Source organism: Pogonomyrmex barbatus, unplaced genomic scaffold, assembly GCF_055798465.1.
Source record: "Pogonomyrmex barbatus isolate J1 unplaced genomic scaffold, ASM5579846v1 scaffold13, whole genome shotgun sequence".
NCBI lineage: Eukaryota > Metazoa > Arthropoda > Insecta > Hymenoptera > Formicidae > Pogonomyrmex > Pogonomyrmex barbatus.
In genome coordinates this window covers 3571560-3592176 of record NW_028297109.1, presented here as the reverse complement: position 1 = coordinate 3592176, position 20617 = coordinate 3571560, and the positions used below count along the sequence as shown (strand labels likewise).

The following is a 20617-nucleotide window of genomic DNA, read 5'->3' as shown; positions in this document are numbered from 1 at the left end:
GTTAAATGATTCATAAATTTTGAAAAATATTCAAGCATTTTTTTTTCATATTCATTTTCAAGAATCAATCAAAGAAGCGGAATAAAATCAAGTACTTACCACCGCTAGTATAAAGAAAAGATATTCAACTCTTACCACTTCGTATTTTGTCTTTAGGATCGTTCCATGAAAGGAATAAATTGATTTATTCAGTAATTTGAAACTCGATGAAATTAAATTACTTGCGATATTATACGCGCGAAAGCAAGAGACTGAATTCAATTCGATTTATTTGAGATTTAATCGAGATGGCGCGCAAACTGATCCGAAGTTGGTCACAATCACGCACATGTGAAGCTAGAATTGTATAGTAATCTGATTGGCTCCACCGTGCTATTGTTTTATCAAGCAAAGCGCGACTCTCTTCATAAAAATGAAAATAGCTTCGATCAAATCAACATGAGCACTTCATACATGGTCACAAGTTACATTTTTAATTAAAGCCAATAAATAAATTTTAAAAAACGTACTTACTTACTGTGAAAATGTGCAGGATTGAAAAAAATGAGTATATTATGCTTATTATAAAGAGAATACATATTATTTTTCTATTTGTCTTGGATTGAATTGTCTTTTCAATTATTATCATGGTTCATGGTTACATAGGGTTACATCTGTTCTTTTTAGCTGAACTGGCTGCACTAACTCAGAATTTATCTTTCTTCTTCCAGTGTTTTCTTCCAAGAAAGAAAGATAAACTCGAATAGGGAATCTAAATTCTTGGAAGATTGGACCACGTCCAATGATAGCCAATGAAAATTTTATTTATTTCTTAGGGTCCCTAGCTTTTATTTCTAGAAAACGTATTCTATCGAATGGATATCGAATGCGGTGTGAATATTTAATACGGAGATAGATTACTGCTAAGCAAAAGACTTATATCTTAAATTATTTTATTAATATTTAAAGAAAATTATTAAAATCTTTATATATAGAAAAAAAACTCGAAATTTTCAGGCAACTCTACTGAGTTGAAATATATACAATATCCATTTTTATTAATATAATTTGTTGTTTATCATTCTTTTTATCAGTCTAATTTGGTTTTTATCATTCTTTAATTCTAAAAATAAGAAAAAAAATAAGTGAGTAAATCTTATCTAGATTAAGCTTTAATTTTTGTAAATTTCATGAAACTTTATTTATTTATTGGCATAAAAATTAGGAATAACGCGGATGTCATAATTAGAAATTTTACTTTATGTAATTTCACCAGTGGAATTGATTATACACCAATCAAGTTAATCGGAGCTAAGATCAGAAGTTTAAATCAAACTATTCTGCTGGAGCTGATATAAAAAAAAAACAGAATATCAATCTATTTAGGTTTTCGTTTGTCTACGTTTATTTCATAAATACAAAATATTGGACATACAATTTCGCCTTCTGGCAACAACAACAGTAGTAACAGCAGCAATAATAGCAGCAGCAATAGTAATTTCGCACATTAAACGAATAAAATCACAACTTTGGATTATTTTGAATTATTAATCGCTTACGTATTCTCTCGGTTATGCCCAGCTTTTTGTACATTTTATCGTTGTCGCGTCTAAGCAGAAATATTACATATGCAATACTTTATTTGTTGCGCAGACACGGAAATGGGATTTTTTTCAATATTTTCAATATAATAGTTTTTATATTATATTATATGAAAAAACAATATATATGTATAATATATATCCGTAGACAATATCCGTTATTATGTGCTGTACAAACAAAGTGAATTTCATATAAAGATACATTTGTGTTTTTAACAGCGATGTGATGTCTTCGCAGGTACGATTGTGTAGCTCATCATATGAAAAAATATTATCTAAATATCAATATTAACTTTGTAAAATCTTCTCATTCATTTGTTTTTCATTCCCGCGAAGGTATTTTAATTATCTTTGTTCACGAACTAACGACCGTATTAAAAACTAACGATCCTACATATACATCAAACAATTATGTCAAAAACTTTTTTTTTTTAATACTTTTTAAATTTTTATCTAGAACAGTATAAACATGAGTCAAAGCGATACCGTATCAAAAAATATATATATATGTATAACCGTATAAAAAAAGGAGTTTTCACAAAGATAAAAGAAAACGTCAGAGACCGTAAGTTATAGTAATATTCATTGTCAGGTCGTGCACCGAACTTTTTATGAAATTTTTATAGACAGAAAACAAAAGTACATTATTTTATCGAACTAAATGTTTAAGTTAATGTTTTACTTTAATTACGACTTAGCGACGCTAAAAATGAAAACATAAAGAAATACTCTGTTCCATTCCGCTTACAAAAAGAAAAAAGAAATTTAATTTATCCCATTGGTAAAGCGCAAATGTTCTATCACATCTTAGGTAAATACACTGATGATAATAAGATGAAGGTAAGATTGTTGTTGCATGTTGAAAGAGCCTTTCGAACGATACGCCATCCTTCGATGTTCCACTTTTACACACTATAGCCTCTGCGTTCAGCGTTCTTTATGGAATTAGCTAGGCATAGTGCGAAGATAATGCCAATTAACTGAAAAAAATAAAAAAGAATATATGTAATTACTATAAGATTCATGTACACAAATAAGAACTGAAGAGTAAAATATACTCAAAAGATTCAACGTTGAAAATCTATTTTGGAGCTTTTTCGCACCAAAATGCAGAATAAAATTTTGTAATTTTATCTGCTGTAATATATATACTTGTTCCGTCATATATTTATGTATATATTCAGATTCTTTAAATGTATTTTTAATGTTTTTTTTTTCTAGCAGACATAAAATCTTAAGTAGAATTTTACCACGAGTTACAAATCGTTTCAAGTGAACTTGAAGCTCCTTCGAGCTAAGATAAATGTATAATTATTACTTCTTGTCGCATCTTTTCCAATTATCATACAGATGTGATAATTCTGTAGCTATTTAACTTTTTAGCATTTAACTTTTTTATTAGTTTGCGCAATGTTCTTACCTCCGCAGCGGCGATACCCAGAGCGATGCCACCTAATATCTTACAAGCGCTCTTGAAGAAATCTTCCAACGCTTTTGCACAACCCTGCTGATAAGCATCTGACTCAGGACATGTTTCCTCTTTAAGACCGCAGCAACTTCCTGGGATAGACATGTGATGTATAGTATTGAAATCGGAAGGTCCAGTGACACCGCAGCATTCCAACTATAAAAGTACATAATTCACATTGTAATATGCTCTATTTACAAATCCTTGATTACAACATCTCCTTAAACATATTTAATAGATATGTGCATTTAATATTACATTTAATTGTTACATTCAAGATAGAGATACTTAAAATATTCTATTAAAATGAGATTTCAATTCTGCATAACGTGCAGTAAAGTTATTGTGTGTATGCATTAAATTTAAAATGTATTTTAAAAGAATCTTACTGTATCCTGTATGCCATCTACGAGTTCTTTTGCTTCAGTGTTTGCATCCTTGTAGTGGTTGAAGAGGTTAATCGAATATATATTCCGAAAATCGATATTTCCAGAATTCTTCAATGTGACGAACACGTAGATTGCGACTGCTATTTGTATGATCAGGATCGTCAAGAGCAAAGATGCAAACTGTGCGAAAGAGACATATCAATTGTCGCTCGTAATTATTTTCAAGCAGAAGCAAAGCATGTTAAACAACTGTGTTTAATCCGATTGTTATAATCGCAATCGTGAGCGATACGTATTATAATTATCTAGGAAGTATCATTGAATAGTGAAATATCGATCGTAAGTAAGTTTGTAAGCATATTCTTGAAACAAATAAATAAACTGCATGTAAGATAGAAATCTATAAATGCAACAACAATGTTGTTACATTTACAGTGAATCATTTTGTTTCACTTGCATGGCCTTACATAGAATTTATTTATTCTGTTAATTTAAAAATTTTCACATTTCCTTCTTAATTTAATAAATACAAACATATTTATGTTTTAATTCCACAAGCACAACGCACGTGTCTCGCATATATAATAAATTCAAATTTTTATTTTCAGGATTGAATTTAAAAAATACAATATACGTGAATACAAGTCGAGACCAGAAGAGTTAAATTTCCCTCGTGTTGTACGATCAGATGAAACCTGCTTGGTGGGCTTACCGTGACCATCATACAGTGACTCTCGCGAATCGCACCGCAGCATCCCAGGAAGGCGATGATAAAGATGATGGAGCCAATGACGATCAATGTGATCGATGGGAACATAAGATTCTTTGTAATCTCATCTAAATGTTTGGAATAATGGTTGTTTCCTATTTGTATTAAAACTCCGATGACCAAGATGGCCAGACCACATAACTGCAACAAAATATTTTGTATTCTGTATGTATCATCACATGTATCAAATGTTGTTTTTTATTGTAACAAGTCTGTAACAAATTCTATTTTCCTTGATACATACTCATCACGTCTCGATGCTGAACGAGAATTATTCCGTCATTTTTTTTTTTATTTTATTCCTACATCGGATATATAGAATTATAACATCGCTAGGATGTGTTTAAAATATTGTTAGTTATTACAACATTATGCAGATATAAAGAATAAACATTATAATTATAATTAATATTTTAAAAAATAAAAATCCATCTAAATTATAAATTTGAAGAAACATTTTTTACACATTATTAAATAAAGAATTTCGGAAATCAGTATAACCAAATGTAAAAACTCTTCTGATTTCCAATATAGTTGTCTATACTTAACAACAATAGTATTTTTAATTGTTACTTATTAGTAATTAAATTACTTATTAGATGTTACTTATTAATAACAATTAAGTGTAATAATTTAATAATTACTTTTTAGATATAACGGAATATCGAAGTTAAGACACCGGAAATCAAGCGCAGCCTCTGTATTTGAGCCCGATTTTGGCTACGTTTATTTCGCCGATTACGAGCTGTTGTGTTCGCCAAATATGTATTCAACATTGTTGCCTAGTACATTTCGAGGATAGAAATAGATCAACGGTGTGGGACACACATTGAACAGTCCCAGATATCTGGAAATCGTCCTTGAAGCATCGTACGCGCATTATTTTTACACGTTGCTACGTGACACGTGTTATGGTCGATCTTGAGATCGCCGCAGGTGGACTAATGCACTTGTCCAGCATATAAGAAAAACGCGGACACTCTGTGTTGGCTCAATCGATTCAACCTTTAATAATTTCCGCCCTAGTTTCAGAATGGCCAGAACTTTGTCGCAAACTCCGTCGTAAAGGCTCCGTCAGCTATGCCGTACATGGAATAACCGAGCAAGAGAAAGCAGAAACGCGAAGAAGCAACATGAAAAATTATTCCTCGGGATAACGTCAATTCAGTCAAGAATTTCGAAAAATGAAAGATTAGCAAACGATCAGAAGCAGCAACAATAATTAATTGATGATTAATCGCTAAGTGCTCTAATTAATCGATATCCCCTTCTAATAATTAGAGGATTAACTTTGATCTCGGTTTAATTTTCTCTTTATCTTTTCTTTTTATCTTTTTTCCGAATTCTTAGAATTGAACAAAGGTAAATATTTGCGAGATTAAAAACATTAGATAGAAATGGACATTCACGTTTCACTTACTTCTATTTCTATCGATATAGATTAATTTTAATCTCAGTTTAATCTCAGTTTTTCCCTTTTCTAATTCTACGAAGTAAAATGTAGATAAAAAGAGATTAAAGTTAATCTATAGATAGAAGTGGACATAAAACTTTTAAAGTTTACAAGCCGTTCTCGACGAGCGAGTCATATCGCTGGTTGGGAGACGCTGCTATTGAGAACCTGATCTTTATTTTACCCGCGAGCTATTGAAATTATGTATGCCGAGTCGGTATGCGTGAGAACGTGTGTACACGCGCACGCGTGTGTCTGTAAGATGACATCATCGTAACCATCACAACGTCCTCGGAACCGATTTCCACCTCGAAATTACGTATGCTCGACGGCGGCACTGCCTTTCTTCGTAGAAGCAACTGGTATCTTCCTCGCGTAATTAACAAATGCGATTGACCAATCTCGGAGAAAGCAATTTCAACATGGAATTTCGATTTGGAAACTGTGCTTCCAACCGGAATTTTTCAGGCCCCTCTTACTCGGTTAAACGCACGCGATGAAAATATAGAGGCTCCGAGAAGAACCGAGAATTTTCGTCGTGCGGTTACTATATGGTGATCGATAAGATAACTATCGATCGCGAAAGGCATGAATAATTCTATCCAAGTGAAATATTTGCTCGCGTCTAGAGAAGACCGAAAACGCATGAATCACCCCCCATTGCACAACACGCGCGAATGTGAGTGAATTTATCGAGATCGCAAGATAAATAAGAGTATGATAACAATAGCGAGACCGTTCGGAATATCGAGAAAAGAAGAATGCAACGCGAGTTGTAGTTAAAATACAAATGATCCATCTCTCTTTGTTATTTCAAGGAAATTAATACTAATAAAAAAAATAAATAAACGTAGCAGAAACGTGAACGTGATTGTTAGAAATCAATATGTAACGAATCATCGTCGTGAGGCAACACGACGATGATTCGTTACATATTGATTTCTTATGTCATCGATAAAATTAACAATTACGATTAATAACATCTGGAGCGTATATCATGAAATTCTTTGTAATGTCGGAGATAACTTCGGATAACAAATGTGAATAACAATTAATCATATCTGATAACAAATCGGCGAGTTTATTTTTAGGATCGTGTTTCGCGCAAAATAAACTCCAGTGCCTTTGATTAATGAACATTTTCTGAATTTCAAAAGCTATTTCTGGAATATATACGATAGACTTACATTCGTCGATTATACGAGAATTTTTTATATGTGCGAATAAAATTCAATTTGTTTTTTTTCTTTTTTTCTTTTATAAAATTTCAGAGAATGCACAAAGAGCAAAAAAAAAGTACCGTAAATCCGAATGCGAACGAGCTTATTGTCGAATATGGACTATGTAAATATCGGAGCAACGTGGAAAATTGCGCATCGAGGAACGTAACTGCGAAGATAATACACGTGGTATGTGCAAGGCGTGACGCGATAATTACGGAAAATGAGACACCAGGGAATACCCGGCTGCACTGACAGGCGACAATCTTCAGTTTGGTAGAGGACGAAAATTGTAGGCACTGTTAAATACATAATAACGTAATGTAATGAATGATATTGCGAAATATGCGATATACGAGGATACTTGCATGCGAAGCTGATTGTTCATTGATGCGATCTAAAAATAAAGGAAGATTGCAATTTCCCATCATCACTATGTTAATTATGCAATCATTAGCGAGATTATCCTGTTTTCAGAAAAATATATTTAACTTAGTTAGCTTCTAATCCAGCGTTAATAATCGGTACATGAATATTTCTGTTGCTGGAGTTAGATATTGAAAAGGAATTAAAATTTCTTAATTAAAAGAATATTTTTCGATTATTTAATTGCAAGATATATTGAATTGTTTTTTTAGAATGTAAATTGTATATAACAAATTAATTTGAAAAACAAAAAAGAGATGATTTGCGAATCAAAATCATGATTTTTCGATCTTGAATATTAACAAATCTTAATCCTATAATCTTTTCTTTGAAAGATGTAATTACATTTGACAAACACTCAGATAATATTTAAGTGTAATTACATATCGTTGGCAATCGAGAATGATAAACATGTTTATCGATAAAATGTATGACATTCAACATCTAAAAAAAAAGAAAAATTAAATGATATTACTAAAATTAGTTTAAATGCTACAATTTTAATTTAAAATCGATTTTTTAACAGAAATTATATTACAGTATTTATTCACGTTATATTTAATATTCAGTAAATTATTTCCAACGAATTACTTTTTATTCCAAGAAATTCATTTTTTTTACTAAGACTAATTATTATGATAATTATTTCAACTTTAAAGTTAAATAACCCATTATCAAATTTTCAAATAAAATTTCCTTGGAAAAGCGATAGTGGGATTGTTTGAAGAATGAGATTATCGTCGGTACATCAGTTTGGACACACCCAAGATACGTATGCACAAAGAAAAAAAAATTGCGTAACTAATCAAAGAAAATCGTGAGATAAATGATAAAAGAAGCGTCGTCTTGGTTATTGCGACTTTCGATAAAGAAACATTCAAAATAGTGACGTAATTGTCCGTATGACAGAACACAAACCTGACGAGCACTCTAACGAACGGGTAATTTGAATATCATTTCTTTTTTCTTCGTATTGTTATCTCTGTCGAGAACCGATGTTCGTACAATCACGAGTGTCGTTATGTTCGCGCAATTTTTATCATCGAGTATGAAAAAGCAGAAACAAGAACAACATTGTTAGCGTCAAAATAATTGATTGGAAATATTTTTATTTATTTTTAAAATATCGAACAATATTTTTTTTTTATTAGCGTCACTTCATACAAACATGAACAGCTACTAAAGTAGATTAACAATTACTTAACTAAGCTGATAATTTAACAACGTAAAACATATTTTGTGTTAATGGAAGCATTATCTAATTGCTTTGACATTTGAACATTTAATAATATCAAATCAAATATTTAAAATAAAATAAAAAATAAAATAAAATTCCATTGTAGATTCTGATAAAAAATATAGGTCGTTCAAAATAGACTTCGGGATAAAAGTGAAATGAGCAAAATTTACGTCCATGTTATGTAATAAAAACGATCTGCGTGAGAGACCATCATTCACGAACGGATCGATGAATATTCAGAGAGCGATTCTATAAACGATAATGAACTGACATTGCTCAATTAATTTGCAAGTAGATGCGGAATATTCTATTCGCCTTGTCGAAACAACCGTCGGGACAATAATTGTCAACAGAAAAGCCGACGTTTAAAACAGTATACACTATATAATGTATAATGTATGTAACAATATCTCTTGACGTTGCGTTTCGTCCCGATAATACCACCATTTATTTCCACGCGAATTATAATTAACTGTAACCGAACGAACCCACGTTTTACGAACATTGACGTTTTACGAAGGAAATAAATCATGCACTCACGAAAATTAATTCGTGAAAACGAGTTTACGCGGTATGAGAAATGAATGAGATCGCTTTCTCAAGGATCTCCATAAAACTAACGACCATCTTTCACTCGCAACCTTGTATAATCTGACCTTTTCGTGATAGATTCGTAAGCGGGAATACATGAGCGTCATAAATGAATTTATTCTTACAATCTGATCGCAAATTCTTCGAAAACAGAACATGGAAAACGACGTGACCCAGATTTCCTCAAAGAGATCAGTAAAGTTTTAATCCCTGAAAATATCAAAGGGGAAAAAACGGGAATATTCGTGGAATTAAAATTACGAGAGATAAAATTAGATTTATTTCGAAGAAAATATATACAAACAATTCGATATAAAAAAATTTGTCTCTATAAAGTTTCCATCACGTCAAATCTTTTTGTTAGCTGATATAATGATTTACTTCTGCCAATTATTTTCATCCTCATTAATTTATGAAAAGTTTTTTACACGATTTTCATTCCGTAGATAATGAATATCTCGCGATAAGAGCAAGATGATTCTCTTCAGTATTTCGATGCTGCACTGAAGTTTGGGCATCATTGCAAGTTACCTAGCCGAACAACAAGATTATCTATTGCACGCTCGATAATTTTAGCCATCCTTTACGTAGGTGTCCGGTTTACATCCACTACAATCCGTTGTGCGTCTGTTATGCGATGACAGCTACATAAATAATACTAACGAATAGGTGATACTAAATTATATAATCAAGCAAGCGAAACGGGCAACGCGTAAAAATGTAATTCGAATTACCGAAAAATATTTTCCATTAATCAGATGCGGTTCCGTAATTATTTTCTTCATTCGCAAGAATTCGCTTGAAACGCGGAGTGAATAATTATGTCAATGCTGGTAAATCGAATACGTGAAATGAATCTATACGAGCAAATGTAACTGAAAATATTTCAATTGAATAGTTCGCTGAACTAGATAGTCGTAGCGTGCGGTTGACTTTTACGATAATCTATCTGGTAGGATATTTTCTTTTCGATACATTTTATTGATTTTTTGATAAGATTATAATTTCCCCCTCGAAATCGAAAGAGGACTAACGATACCGAGAATAGAACGCGGGGTTTTTATGCGGTGATGCATTCAGTCATTTCTGGATTATTTCCTTTAGGATCCTCCCAATGTTGAGACGCAATTTTACGATGACGCACACGGTGGCTTCAACGCTAGCTCCGTTCTCGCCATCACGTATCGACTTTCGGAGGAGGACGGAGGAGGAACTAGTCGGGAGACGCAAGTCTCTTACGCAACGATCCTTTGTCCTCCGACGCGCAAAACGACGAGTTTTGCGGGCGTTTGGCGAAATTCAATGTACGAAACGACGATAACTATGAAAGGAGGGCGGAGTAATGGCGTAGGGGAGACCTTGGGAGCTGTAAGAAACGACCATTGTGACCGGCCACGGCAAGCAAGCCGGGCGGAAAGAGCGATCGTAAAGAAAAAGAAGACGAGGAGGAAACAGCTTGACTGTCCCTCGTGACATCTCTGCAAAAATATATCGAGAAACGAAAGCTTCCTCTAAATGTTACATCATCCGTTAATTAAGATAATTGCACTAAGGAAAATTACGCGATTCTTCTACGGAGTCTTGGCGAAAAAAGACAAGTAAGTTGCCCGGGCGTAGGTGCTTACGCGAGTTTTTAAGACGGTTTTTCGTAGCTCTCGCGTAATTTTAAATTGATAATGCCATTGATAATGCCTAAATGGAACGAGATAAGTAAGGTGATTCACGATTATCGCACTCCTGTCCTTTTTCTTCCTCTTTTAAACACACTCGAATACGTGGTCTTTTTTTCTTGTTTCTTTCCTCCTTTTTTTTTTTTGTTCTCTTTTTTTGCATTACACTCGCTCGACGAAATTTTATCTCTGATCGCATTTCGTAATATTGAACCGTCGATATTGCGGACTTTTAAAAGTCAAAAAGATAAAAATGGCAGGATAAACCATCCTGCGTGCGACGCGACGGGATACGACGTGACGCGATTGCGATAACGAGTAATGCACTGATTGGATGACATTATCGATTAACACGTAAGCGCGGATCACGCACGCAATCAATAACAATTGTTCGGAACAAGTGCAAAATACACTTCACCGTACAATAGAGCCACGCTTCAGTATCGTATTTTTTTTGTTCAACTCAAGTGCGCTACTATAGTAACCCGTCGTTTTTTCCAACATCGTGATTGCTCTATCGTAATTATCAAGCGTTTGGTCAAGCGCATTACTGATACACGAATCGATATTCGTGGCTGGAGAACAATGCAGGCCGGCAGATGCACACGAGGATACGCGTGACACATTAAATTAACGACGTTTATATGACTCCCATAATTGTCAGCCTTGGCTTTTTGTTATCGCTATGAGTCAGAATCGCCGGTGACGAATATTTCTATATGAAGGTAATACGCATATATGTATACGCATGTGTGTGTGTGTGTGTGTGTGTGTGTGTGTGTGTGTGTGTGTGTGTGTGTGTGTGTGTGTGTGTGTGTGTGTGTGTGTGGTGTAGTAAAAAAAGAGGAGATCCGTCTCTCTCGCTCGAATGCTCCGTAATGTAATATATCGTTCTGTTTATAACGCGCGTTTTACATGCCTGAACATTTGGAATATCGCCAAGTGAAAAGGCCATTAGAGATCATCAGAGAGGTCATTAAATATTATCCGAATTAATTTAACAATTGAATTGGCAGTCGTCGCAAGCGGGGAATCTCGTGCTCTTGCCAATCCGACGAGTCAATCTTTAATGCAATCAATCGAACAAAATTAAATTAAAAAATCAAAGACCTGCTTTCACTCAACAGAGATTTTTAAGACTTCTCGCAGCGAAATCAATTTTTTTTTTTAATTTTACTGCAATATCAAACTTTTATATTGAAATATAAAAATTTCATTTTCATTTCTTTTTACATTAATCGTGAAATGTATTTATAATGACTGTTTATAAAGTCTCGCGACTCGTAGCACCAGGCTATTTGTACGTTTCAATTCTTAAGGTCCGTATTTATATTTTAAGATTTACAAATTTAACAAGAATATAAAAAAAGTTCGAGATTTCATGGAACTAAATTTGTTCCAAAAATTGAATTCTTTTCGCAGAATTTGATTCTTCACCGAATGCGAGGGCACAGATTTCAAGATTTCGCGATCCCGCCATTGTCTTCCTCATTGCGATCGATCATGCGATCTCAATCATGTAATCTGCTCTAGGAACACGGAGGAAGCGTTTAAAAAAAAAAAAATATCACAATTCCGTCAATGGAAAACGAGACAAAATTGCGATAGTCACGCTAGCGAGATCACGGATAGGATGCAGTCTGCATGTTCAAGGACGAGAGCGTGTTCGCGCGCGCAAAAAAGATTGAGTAATCCACCAGCTTCGCCGAGAAATTCGCGGAACTCGCTTGCCGGCTTCGTTCCGCGAAAAGATCGCTATGTATAAACATCGCAAACAGCGGCGTATTTCCGACGCTCGCTCGATCACTCGAGCACGCGTTTTCAACGCGTGCTGCAGGTGCGACACCATTTGACCCAGAGATCATCGTATCGAGCATGATTCGAGGGATCAACACAAATAAAAACAAAGGAATGAATCGAAGGAAGATGCGAGCCGCGTACTCGAGACGAAACGGAAAACATGGGTCTGTTTTTTTTTATAGATTTAGGATACCCTTGTTGTACTTAAGAGGAAATAGATATACATATGTTCCATGTTTGATGAAAGTAAAAAAAAAAATTGTAGTGTGGCCTAATGTGATAAAAAGAAAAAAAAACAAGCCTATCGAAGGTTATCTCAGGTCCGAAAGGTTGATATTCTGAATTGATAAAAATAAATATTGTGACTTCTCGGCCAATCAAGTGGTTTCTAAACCACTTTTGGAGGTTGACTACTTTGACAGAGATAGATAGAATAAAAGAAGAAACAACAAAAAACATAAAGAATTCATAACTTCGACATATAAAAAGCCAAGAAACCATCTTCGGTACGTATCTTCAATTTATAATTAAGAAATAACAAGCTGTTCTTTCAAAAAAATAATAAATAATTAATTTTCTGTTTTTAATTTTTTTATATTTAATTTTATATTTAATTTCTTTATTTCCCGTTTATTGTGTCTTATCGATAAAAGTAAATTATATGGGTCTTCACATCGAAAGTCCTTCAGCTCGATCGAGCGAGAAATCGGGATCGAAGAACCGCCGACTTCACGGCGTCGTCTGGTCAGCCACGACCGAAAGGGAATTTCCGTTCGCAGCCGGAACGCTACCGCTTCATTTTCAATTCGCGATAAGCGATATGCGCTCGAATTCAGACATGTTCGTGCAGGCAATCGGCAGGACGGTTTATCGTGAAAAGTGATAAGATAGATACAGGGATCGGTCGGCGTTATAACGCCATAAATCGCGCCGTGATACGAAACGATGTGTTTCTCGAGTTACTTACCACAAAAATGAAATTAAATATGAAGAGCAGATACTTGACTACACCCATTGCGCACCCCATTTTGCTTATCAATTTTGTAACTCGGCGCCTCGCAATGTGAAGAAAACCGCTTTGCGAGCGAAGACGTGAGAGATCGAAATCGGCCGAGACGGAGTCGGCAACGCGACGCGCGACGCAACCGGAACGCAACGGCACGCAACACACGACACGACTGACGACTCGAATTTAACTGTTCGACTCTCCAACTGAAATTCCATTCAAGCGATGCTTCGCGCGCGGCGCCTGCGAAACTATCCGAAGTTAGCCGAAGATGCGATACGTGGTGGAGTAACCGCTTCGGATTGCAATCGGATATGGAGGATTACATTCGACAAATGAATTGTCGAGATATTACTTTTCGCTCGTATTTTATCTCGATACTGCAAAATTAAGAAGTTGTTGGAATCGAGAATAAACAAGATAACAAGATTGATTACTGTTGCTCGAAAATCGAAGAGACTGCCTTTGATATTGATGATTAATCTTCTGTAACGCCATGTAATTTTCAAATCATATTTACATGATTTTAATTTTTTATTTTATTATTTTATTTTTTATTTTATTTTTCGTAACTTTAACGTAGTATTAATTCTTTACTAGGATTTTATTTAGTCTAATTTTATGATAAAAAATTAGAGGTGTTTTACATCAAGATTCTGATTTTTAAAATATTGAAAGTTAATTACTTACATGCCAACATCAATATTTGTTTTTACGTTATGTAATTTTTTTCAAACGCGAAAAAATTGGTTCATAGAGAGTTAATTAAAAGCAAACTTTGACTAAACTCTTGTTGTATGAACACACAATGTTATATATGTACTTTATATAGAAATTTTCAAAATTTGTTAGTATGACTTTTTACGTGTAAAATAGAAATATAATTATTTGAAATACTGAAATATTATATTTAATATCTCGCGATTAGCAATGTATGATAAATTCTGTAATATATTTTCAATTATTTAATTAAATAAATTCAATTATTTTAAAATTTAATTAATATTATTAATTTTATAATATCTTAATTATATTTTTATATATTTAATTGTTAACAGACTTTGATTATTTGAAACTTTTCGAAATGAGTACTGATGATAATTTGATAAATTGCTTTGAACAGCGCTGTCAATCTAATCTGCCAATCTTATCTGCCAAAAGTATGTGCTAATCTTGAATACAGAGAATTGAAGATTCAATTATCGAACTTTTGAGAATTGATTTTAATTCGCTATAAATAAATTCTGATTAAATTCATGATTATAAGAAAATGATATTTAATATTAAATCCAGATATTCGTCGTGTCCAAAAGATTAAAAAAGAATAATTGAATAGATGGAAATAATATTTTTATAAATAATGACTTTTAATGGCAGAATAATTTGAATTATTTGAGCATATGACGTGATTGAGAAGAATTCAGTCATCTGGATGACGCGCAGCATGATGTCATTAAAAATCTTCTTATGCCTCTTCTTATGCCTCGTCTGATGTGATGAGGAAAACCAGACATGTATCTTTAAATGAAATATATCAGAAATTCGTTTAAATATATTGAAATCATTTTTTTTTTAACAAAGAAGTATTTGCTTTGAGAAACTATATTTTTTAAAATGGAATATACTTTATACATTGCTAGATTTTTATCTTAAATAGTATATATTTTATATACCACTATAAATTATTTTATTATTTTTATTGCAAATTTTTATGTGAAAGTGGAAAAGATGTTGATGGGGCAAAAAGAAATAACTTTAGAATTATTTAAATGTTTTTTTTCTTTTATAGAAAAAAAAATTACATTTCTACACAATCACGCTCTTTGTACAAAATAGTTTTCACTCTCGTGATTTTTGGAAAATTAGAGAAGATTTATGTATTAGTGATAAAATTGCGATTGCGACAAAAAAGTTTGATCAATTAACGGAAAATGGAGATGTGAATTAAGAGATATATAAATAAAAAAATTTGTTTTCACCATTAAAATATTTTTTCTATATATTATATATTCTATATATATATATATATATATATATATATATGTGTACTAGTTGATTCATCTGAATGTTTAGTTAATCCAAATCCGTCCAAATGTTTTTGAATAATGCAAGATATGAGAATGACATATTCATACTACATATCTAGATTTTATTGCTTTTATTATAGTTGTGTCAGTTGATCGTATAAATTGCAGTTTTTACGATCGTATAAAACGCAGAATTTATTTATAGCAATTTATGCAATTGCATTGTGCACTTATTACTGATTGCTACTTATTTAATGACTACAATAAAAGAAATGTTAAGTACGGACTAAATTAAAAGCCTCAAAAATGTAAACGCAAACTTTAATCGTGTATGATAAGATAAAACTACATATCTTGAATTAAATCATAATTTTTGGCATTGCTAGGAACATAAATAAAAAAAAAAAACTATCAATACTAAAAAAATGTCGTTATAGTAATAAGAATCGCCTATTTATTCATGAAATGGCAATAAGGCAGTAAAGATGCAAACTTTTTTAACACCTTTAGAATATTGTTGTTCTTTTCTTTATGCAGAACATTCAAGCGCGGAATTGAAAAATACTTTAGAGATAGATCTTTCTTGATGAATATAAAAGGAAAACGTTTTCTTTAAATCTAATTGTATGACGAGAAAGGAAAGACAAAACGATAAAAAAATAATCTTAAAAAATATTCTAAATGCATTAAAAAAATTCCTTTCGATCGACTTTAACAAAAATATCAATTGACTTTTGTTTTTCAAACAATTTAAAGTTGGAAAAAGACCGAATAACTTTTTCCTCAATTATGTATTGCAAAATCATCTTGAAGAATTTGTCGCTAAAGTATTTCTAGATAGAAAATCTGGAACATCTTGTATAATTGGAGCAATGTCAATATCACTAGTGTACCTGTATATCGTTGATGTTGTTACCACGCGAAACGTACTTCGCATATCACAATAATGCAATGCTCTTAGGTGACACGTATCTTCGCCCTTCGCGAAACGTAACATTAGCTAGGAATTGTCAGAAGTGCGCGAATATTTCGGACGTGTCAGAAGGTTGTTCTTAGTATCTTTTTCCCCAATATCTTGCAGGGACATGCGCTTGACCACTTCAGATACTCTCCTTTCCATTCTGTCTTTGTAAATTCTCACGTAGCAAGTCAGACACGCTATGAAGGAAATCTGAAATCAATTGGCGCGAATGCCAGTCGATTAGTTGATTGAACTGCAAAGATAAATATACACGAAGATAAAAGTACGTACCTGTAGGAGCACGGAGCATAATGCTAGCAGAAATACGTGCAGGAGGATCGATCTTGTTCGATTCAATACCACGTGCTGACATCCACGTTTATTTATGGTTGTGCAAATACCCTCAGTGATGTTATCGTTCGCAAGATTCGTCGTGTTACAGCAGGACCAAGGAATCGCGTCCACGCCACGATAATCGGAAGGTCCATCTATTCCGCAGCATTGTAACTAAAATTAATCGAATTTAAATTAATTTTATTTTTTCTCGTGTTTCATTTTTTAATCTTATTTTAGTATAAATGTTAATCTAAATAAAAGGAACAATAAATTAAGGCTCATGATAATTGAAAATACTAAAATATATTTAAATACTAAAATATATTAAATATTGAAATTAAGTTTATTTTATAATACGTGTAATATTATGTGTTTTTTAGCTGACTTACTTTAATATTTGTAGAGACGCAAACATTTATCACGCAACAAGGCTTACTGGCAAATATAATAGAATAGAAATATAATGGAATAAAACGCGGTGTCCTAAAAGAGAAAATTATTACCGTTGACTGCATGTGATCCCAAGTGGATTTCTCATCCGTGACGGCAAGGGCAAAGATCTTTTCATGTCGCGCGGATGACAAGATATCTACTTGTTCGTGCCGCACCAAGGCCCAAATCCCGACACCAGTTTCAATCAGCACGATGATCGCCAGTGCTACGACAAACTGAATAGAAACGAACGATTCATATTATAAAGGTATAAAACTTAACTCTTTCGTGAAAGAATCTAAGAAATTAACTTACAATCATTACTTGCCCCTTGTTGGAAAAATCCAGGAATTGCCAGGCGAACCAGCCGATCCCGCATGTGATAACGCCCATCGCTAGTAAGGTGGCAGATGATCCGCACACACGATCAGGTGTAAGTGGCGCATATTCGTGCAATTGATAAATAAAGTAACTGGCAAAAACGCTCATAACCGCACCAGAAATCTGCGGAAGAAGGAAAAATCTTTTTCATATTCCCGGCAAGTACTTTGTACCATATTTTTATCTTATACTATTTTAGTTAATGATTATTTTTATACTTTGCAAGATTTCGTTATAATGATAATATTATTTGTAGAAATATTTTGCTTTACGATAACATTTTAATCGTTTCTTGAGCATCATGATTCTGTACAGAGATAAAAATCGATTTGCCGGAGCTGCACGTATCGTTTTTTTCTTTGAAATCATAACGCAAATACATAGTGATGATAAAAATCATTATCGCGGAAATTATTATAGATAAATAGAAGACGAAATCTTATTTGTGAAATACATCTGTGAATACGCTTGTATAACTAGATTAAAATAAATTTTGCATCACGACTATCGAAACTATCGCACTAACATCGCAAAGATAGATAGCTTGAATTAATAAAAATTGACAGTTTTTATTTCTGTCGATTCTAGAGCAAGGGATTTATCTTATCGCAAATTAATTTTATAATCTCGGAACGCGTGTATTTTAGATAAATGTGTGTTTTAGATAATTTTCAATAAAACCATGCGAACTTAAAATAACGTCTAAAAAAATATATGTTATACGAATTAAAATTTAAAAGAAGATAAACTATAGTACTGTTGTCACGAAATTAACAATATTTTTATAATTATAACGAAATAAAACGTTAATTAAGGTCGCTCCGCAATTACGATTAGTGTCTCCTTCAACTCTCATTGCTCTTCATTAATCATTGCATATAGATCATCAAAAAGAATCATGCATCGTAAATTTCAGTGCTTCTTTGTTTAGACAACTGAAAAACATCAAATGGTGAAGTTGATTTAATATACATATAATGTGGGAGAAGAGAACCCTGTATATTTTTAGAAAATTATATAATGATGTAATATTATAAAAAAAAATATTCCCGATATTGTCTCAAATTTTTAATAACAAATTCATTATTAATCTTTTACGTGAGAGTCGCTTAGTCTTTACCTTTCGAAGGCAAGACGCAACTTCAGTTTTATATAAACCGCGATGTAGTCGTTCATTTAATTCAAGGATTCATTAGCGTAAGTACTGATTTTGACGAGAGGAACTACGTTCGCGGGTCGCTTTTGAAATAAACAACTTGCGCCTTGAAGAACTCATAATAATCCCCAATAAGAATTTAATAACAGTGTAATTTTCTCTGATAATTCCCTTTAATTCATTTCAATAATCAGGTCTTGTTTCTACCGGAAAAAGGACATAAACGTGCACACCCATCCCGATATCATCATCACCGCACACCAATTACGAGACAGATTGGCGCCGCTCCCCGAACGGAACACCACCAACTGCACGCGCGATCTCCGAACGGCAGGCAGCTGCGCGATCGATCATAATAATAGCACGCCGACTGGATCGCTACCTGAGACACGCTAAAACAAAGACAGCTACGGCTACGCGACAAAGATTCCTCGCATGAAGGCCGAATTTGTCGCTTAGAATCGTCTAGAATCGTCTAGAATCAGGCCGGTCGCAACGATTTCGCAAAACGCGATGCGTTTCGATCTCGAAATTAGGAAAAGATTGATCGCGATGATTCCGGATTCATAGTGATGAACTTACGCCGAGGAGGATTGCACCGGCAACGAGGCAGTAGCGAAAACAGGCGAACGCACGACCCATCGTGCGTGCACACGCTTATAAATAGCAAACGACGACGACTGTTTGGATTGTGAGTGAGTCAGTTGGCTCGTCCGATGTCGTCGTTGCGTGCTCGCCGTCACCACGGTGATCGGACGCTAAATGGCCCTTGCTCGCACGCGCGACGGCACTGTAGGCTGTGCGCACCAAGAAGCGACCTGCGCGACCAATCGAGTCGCTTTTCCGGAAATAGTTAGGTTCCTTGCACCTAGTAAACAAAAATTAAACCTGTTTTCTTTACCTGAAAACCTTTTTCAGCACGGTTTATCTTTCTTCGTCTTTTCTCTTTATTTCTTTAGGTTGAAGAAAAAAAAAAAGAAGACGAACGGTGGAAAAGATTCAGCTAAAAAGAACAGAGTGTTAATAGTAATATTACAATATTATTTTCCACAACAATATAAATATAATATAATATTGTATGTAAGTTACATTGCTAAAAAGTTGTAACTAATGTAATATTTTACTGTTACTTTATGTTAAAGATAGAAATTATTCATTTGGAAAAAAATACAGTCGAGAGTGTACATAGAAAAATTTATTATATTTTTGTCAAGCTATGTCCTTAAATAATTTATAGAATATTTAATTTTAAAAACATCAATTTTCCTTTGATGGAAAAACAATGTACTGAAAATTATGGTGGCTATTTTCTTCCGAGAAATTTATTGAAAAATTTTGTTTTGAATTTTATTTGATAATTATGATATACCTTTGACATCAAGCTAGATCAGAAAGTATTATGCGGAAAATTTCTTTCCTTGTTTTCGAAAGTTTTAAATGAATATAAATCTTTTGGATACAGCATTTAAATGTTATTTGCAGATGATTATTATTTATCACGCATATAAAATTAACAATTTTATTTGTATAAATGCTTTATTTCTTTAATAATTGAATATTTTATTTTGCAGCTATATTTATACATTCAACTATGTTTCTTTTGTTATACTATATATGTATATATTGTATAAATATAATTTATAATATATTCCGTTTATTGGAATTCAAGTCTATTTGCATTGAGACGATTCTGTCTCGTTGCAAATAAACTT

The 20617-nt window shown here is 33.2% G+C and overlaps 2 protein-coding genes and 2 long non-coding RNA genes across 5 annotated transcripts; 2 read left to right on the top strand and 2 right to left on the bottom strand.

The window, feature by feature from the left end:
• Positions 1-1360: 1360 nt before the first annotated feature.
• LOC105422028 (CD63 antigen-like) lies at positions 1361-13822 on the bottom strand. Its single transcript, XM_011631241.2, has 5 exons — positions 13574-13822; positions 4150-4347; positions 3438-3617; positions 3001-3204; positions 1361-2560 (listed from the first exon to the last, which is right to left on the bottom strand). Exons 1-5 carry the CDS (start codon positions 13631-13633, stop codon positions 2486-2488), a joined length of 717 nt encoding a protein of 238 aa, XP_011629543.2. The 5' UTR covers positions 13634-13822; the 3' UTR covers positions 1361-2485.
• On the top strand, positions 3762-7771 carry LOC148937568 (uncharacterized). The gene is made up of 3 exons (XR_016138271.1): positions 3762-3776; positions 4046-4371; positions 4858-7771. It is a non-coding gene; the product is annotated as an uncharacterized LOC148937568 (long non-coding RNA).
• LOC105422026 (uncharacterized) lies at positions 11316-18577 on the top strand. Its single transcript, XR_016138270.1, has 5 exons — positions 11316-11531; positions 12229-13112; positions 16721-17103; positions 17340-17636; positions 17717-18577. It is a non-coding gene; the product is annotated as an uncharacterized LOC105422026 (long non-coding RNA).
• Positions 14628-19690, bottom strand: LOC105429504 (tetraspanin-18). Of its 2 annotated transcripts, XR_016138268.1 has the most exons (6): positions 19488-19690; positions 17684-17872; positions 17440-17604; positions 16892-17107; positions 16533-16810; positions 14628-15130 (listed from the first exon to the last, which is right to left on the bottom strand). XR_016138268.1 is itself a non-coding variant. In XM_011642511.3 (5 exons), exons 1-5 carry the CDS (start codon positions 19545-19547, stop codon positions 16640-16642), a joined length of 801 nt encoding a protein of 266 aa, XP_011640813.2. In that variant the 5' UTR covers positions 19548-19690; the 3' UTR covers positions 15373-16639. The 2 variants fall into 2 exon arrangements, 1 of the variants encoding a protein (XP_011640813.2); XM_011642511.3 differs by lacking the exon at positions 14628-15130 and having other exon boundaries at positions 15373-16810.
• Between the last annotated feature and the right edge of the window lie 927 nt (positions 19691-20617).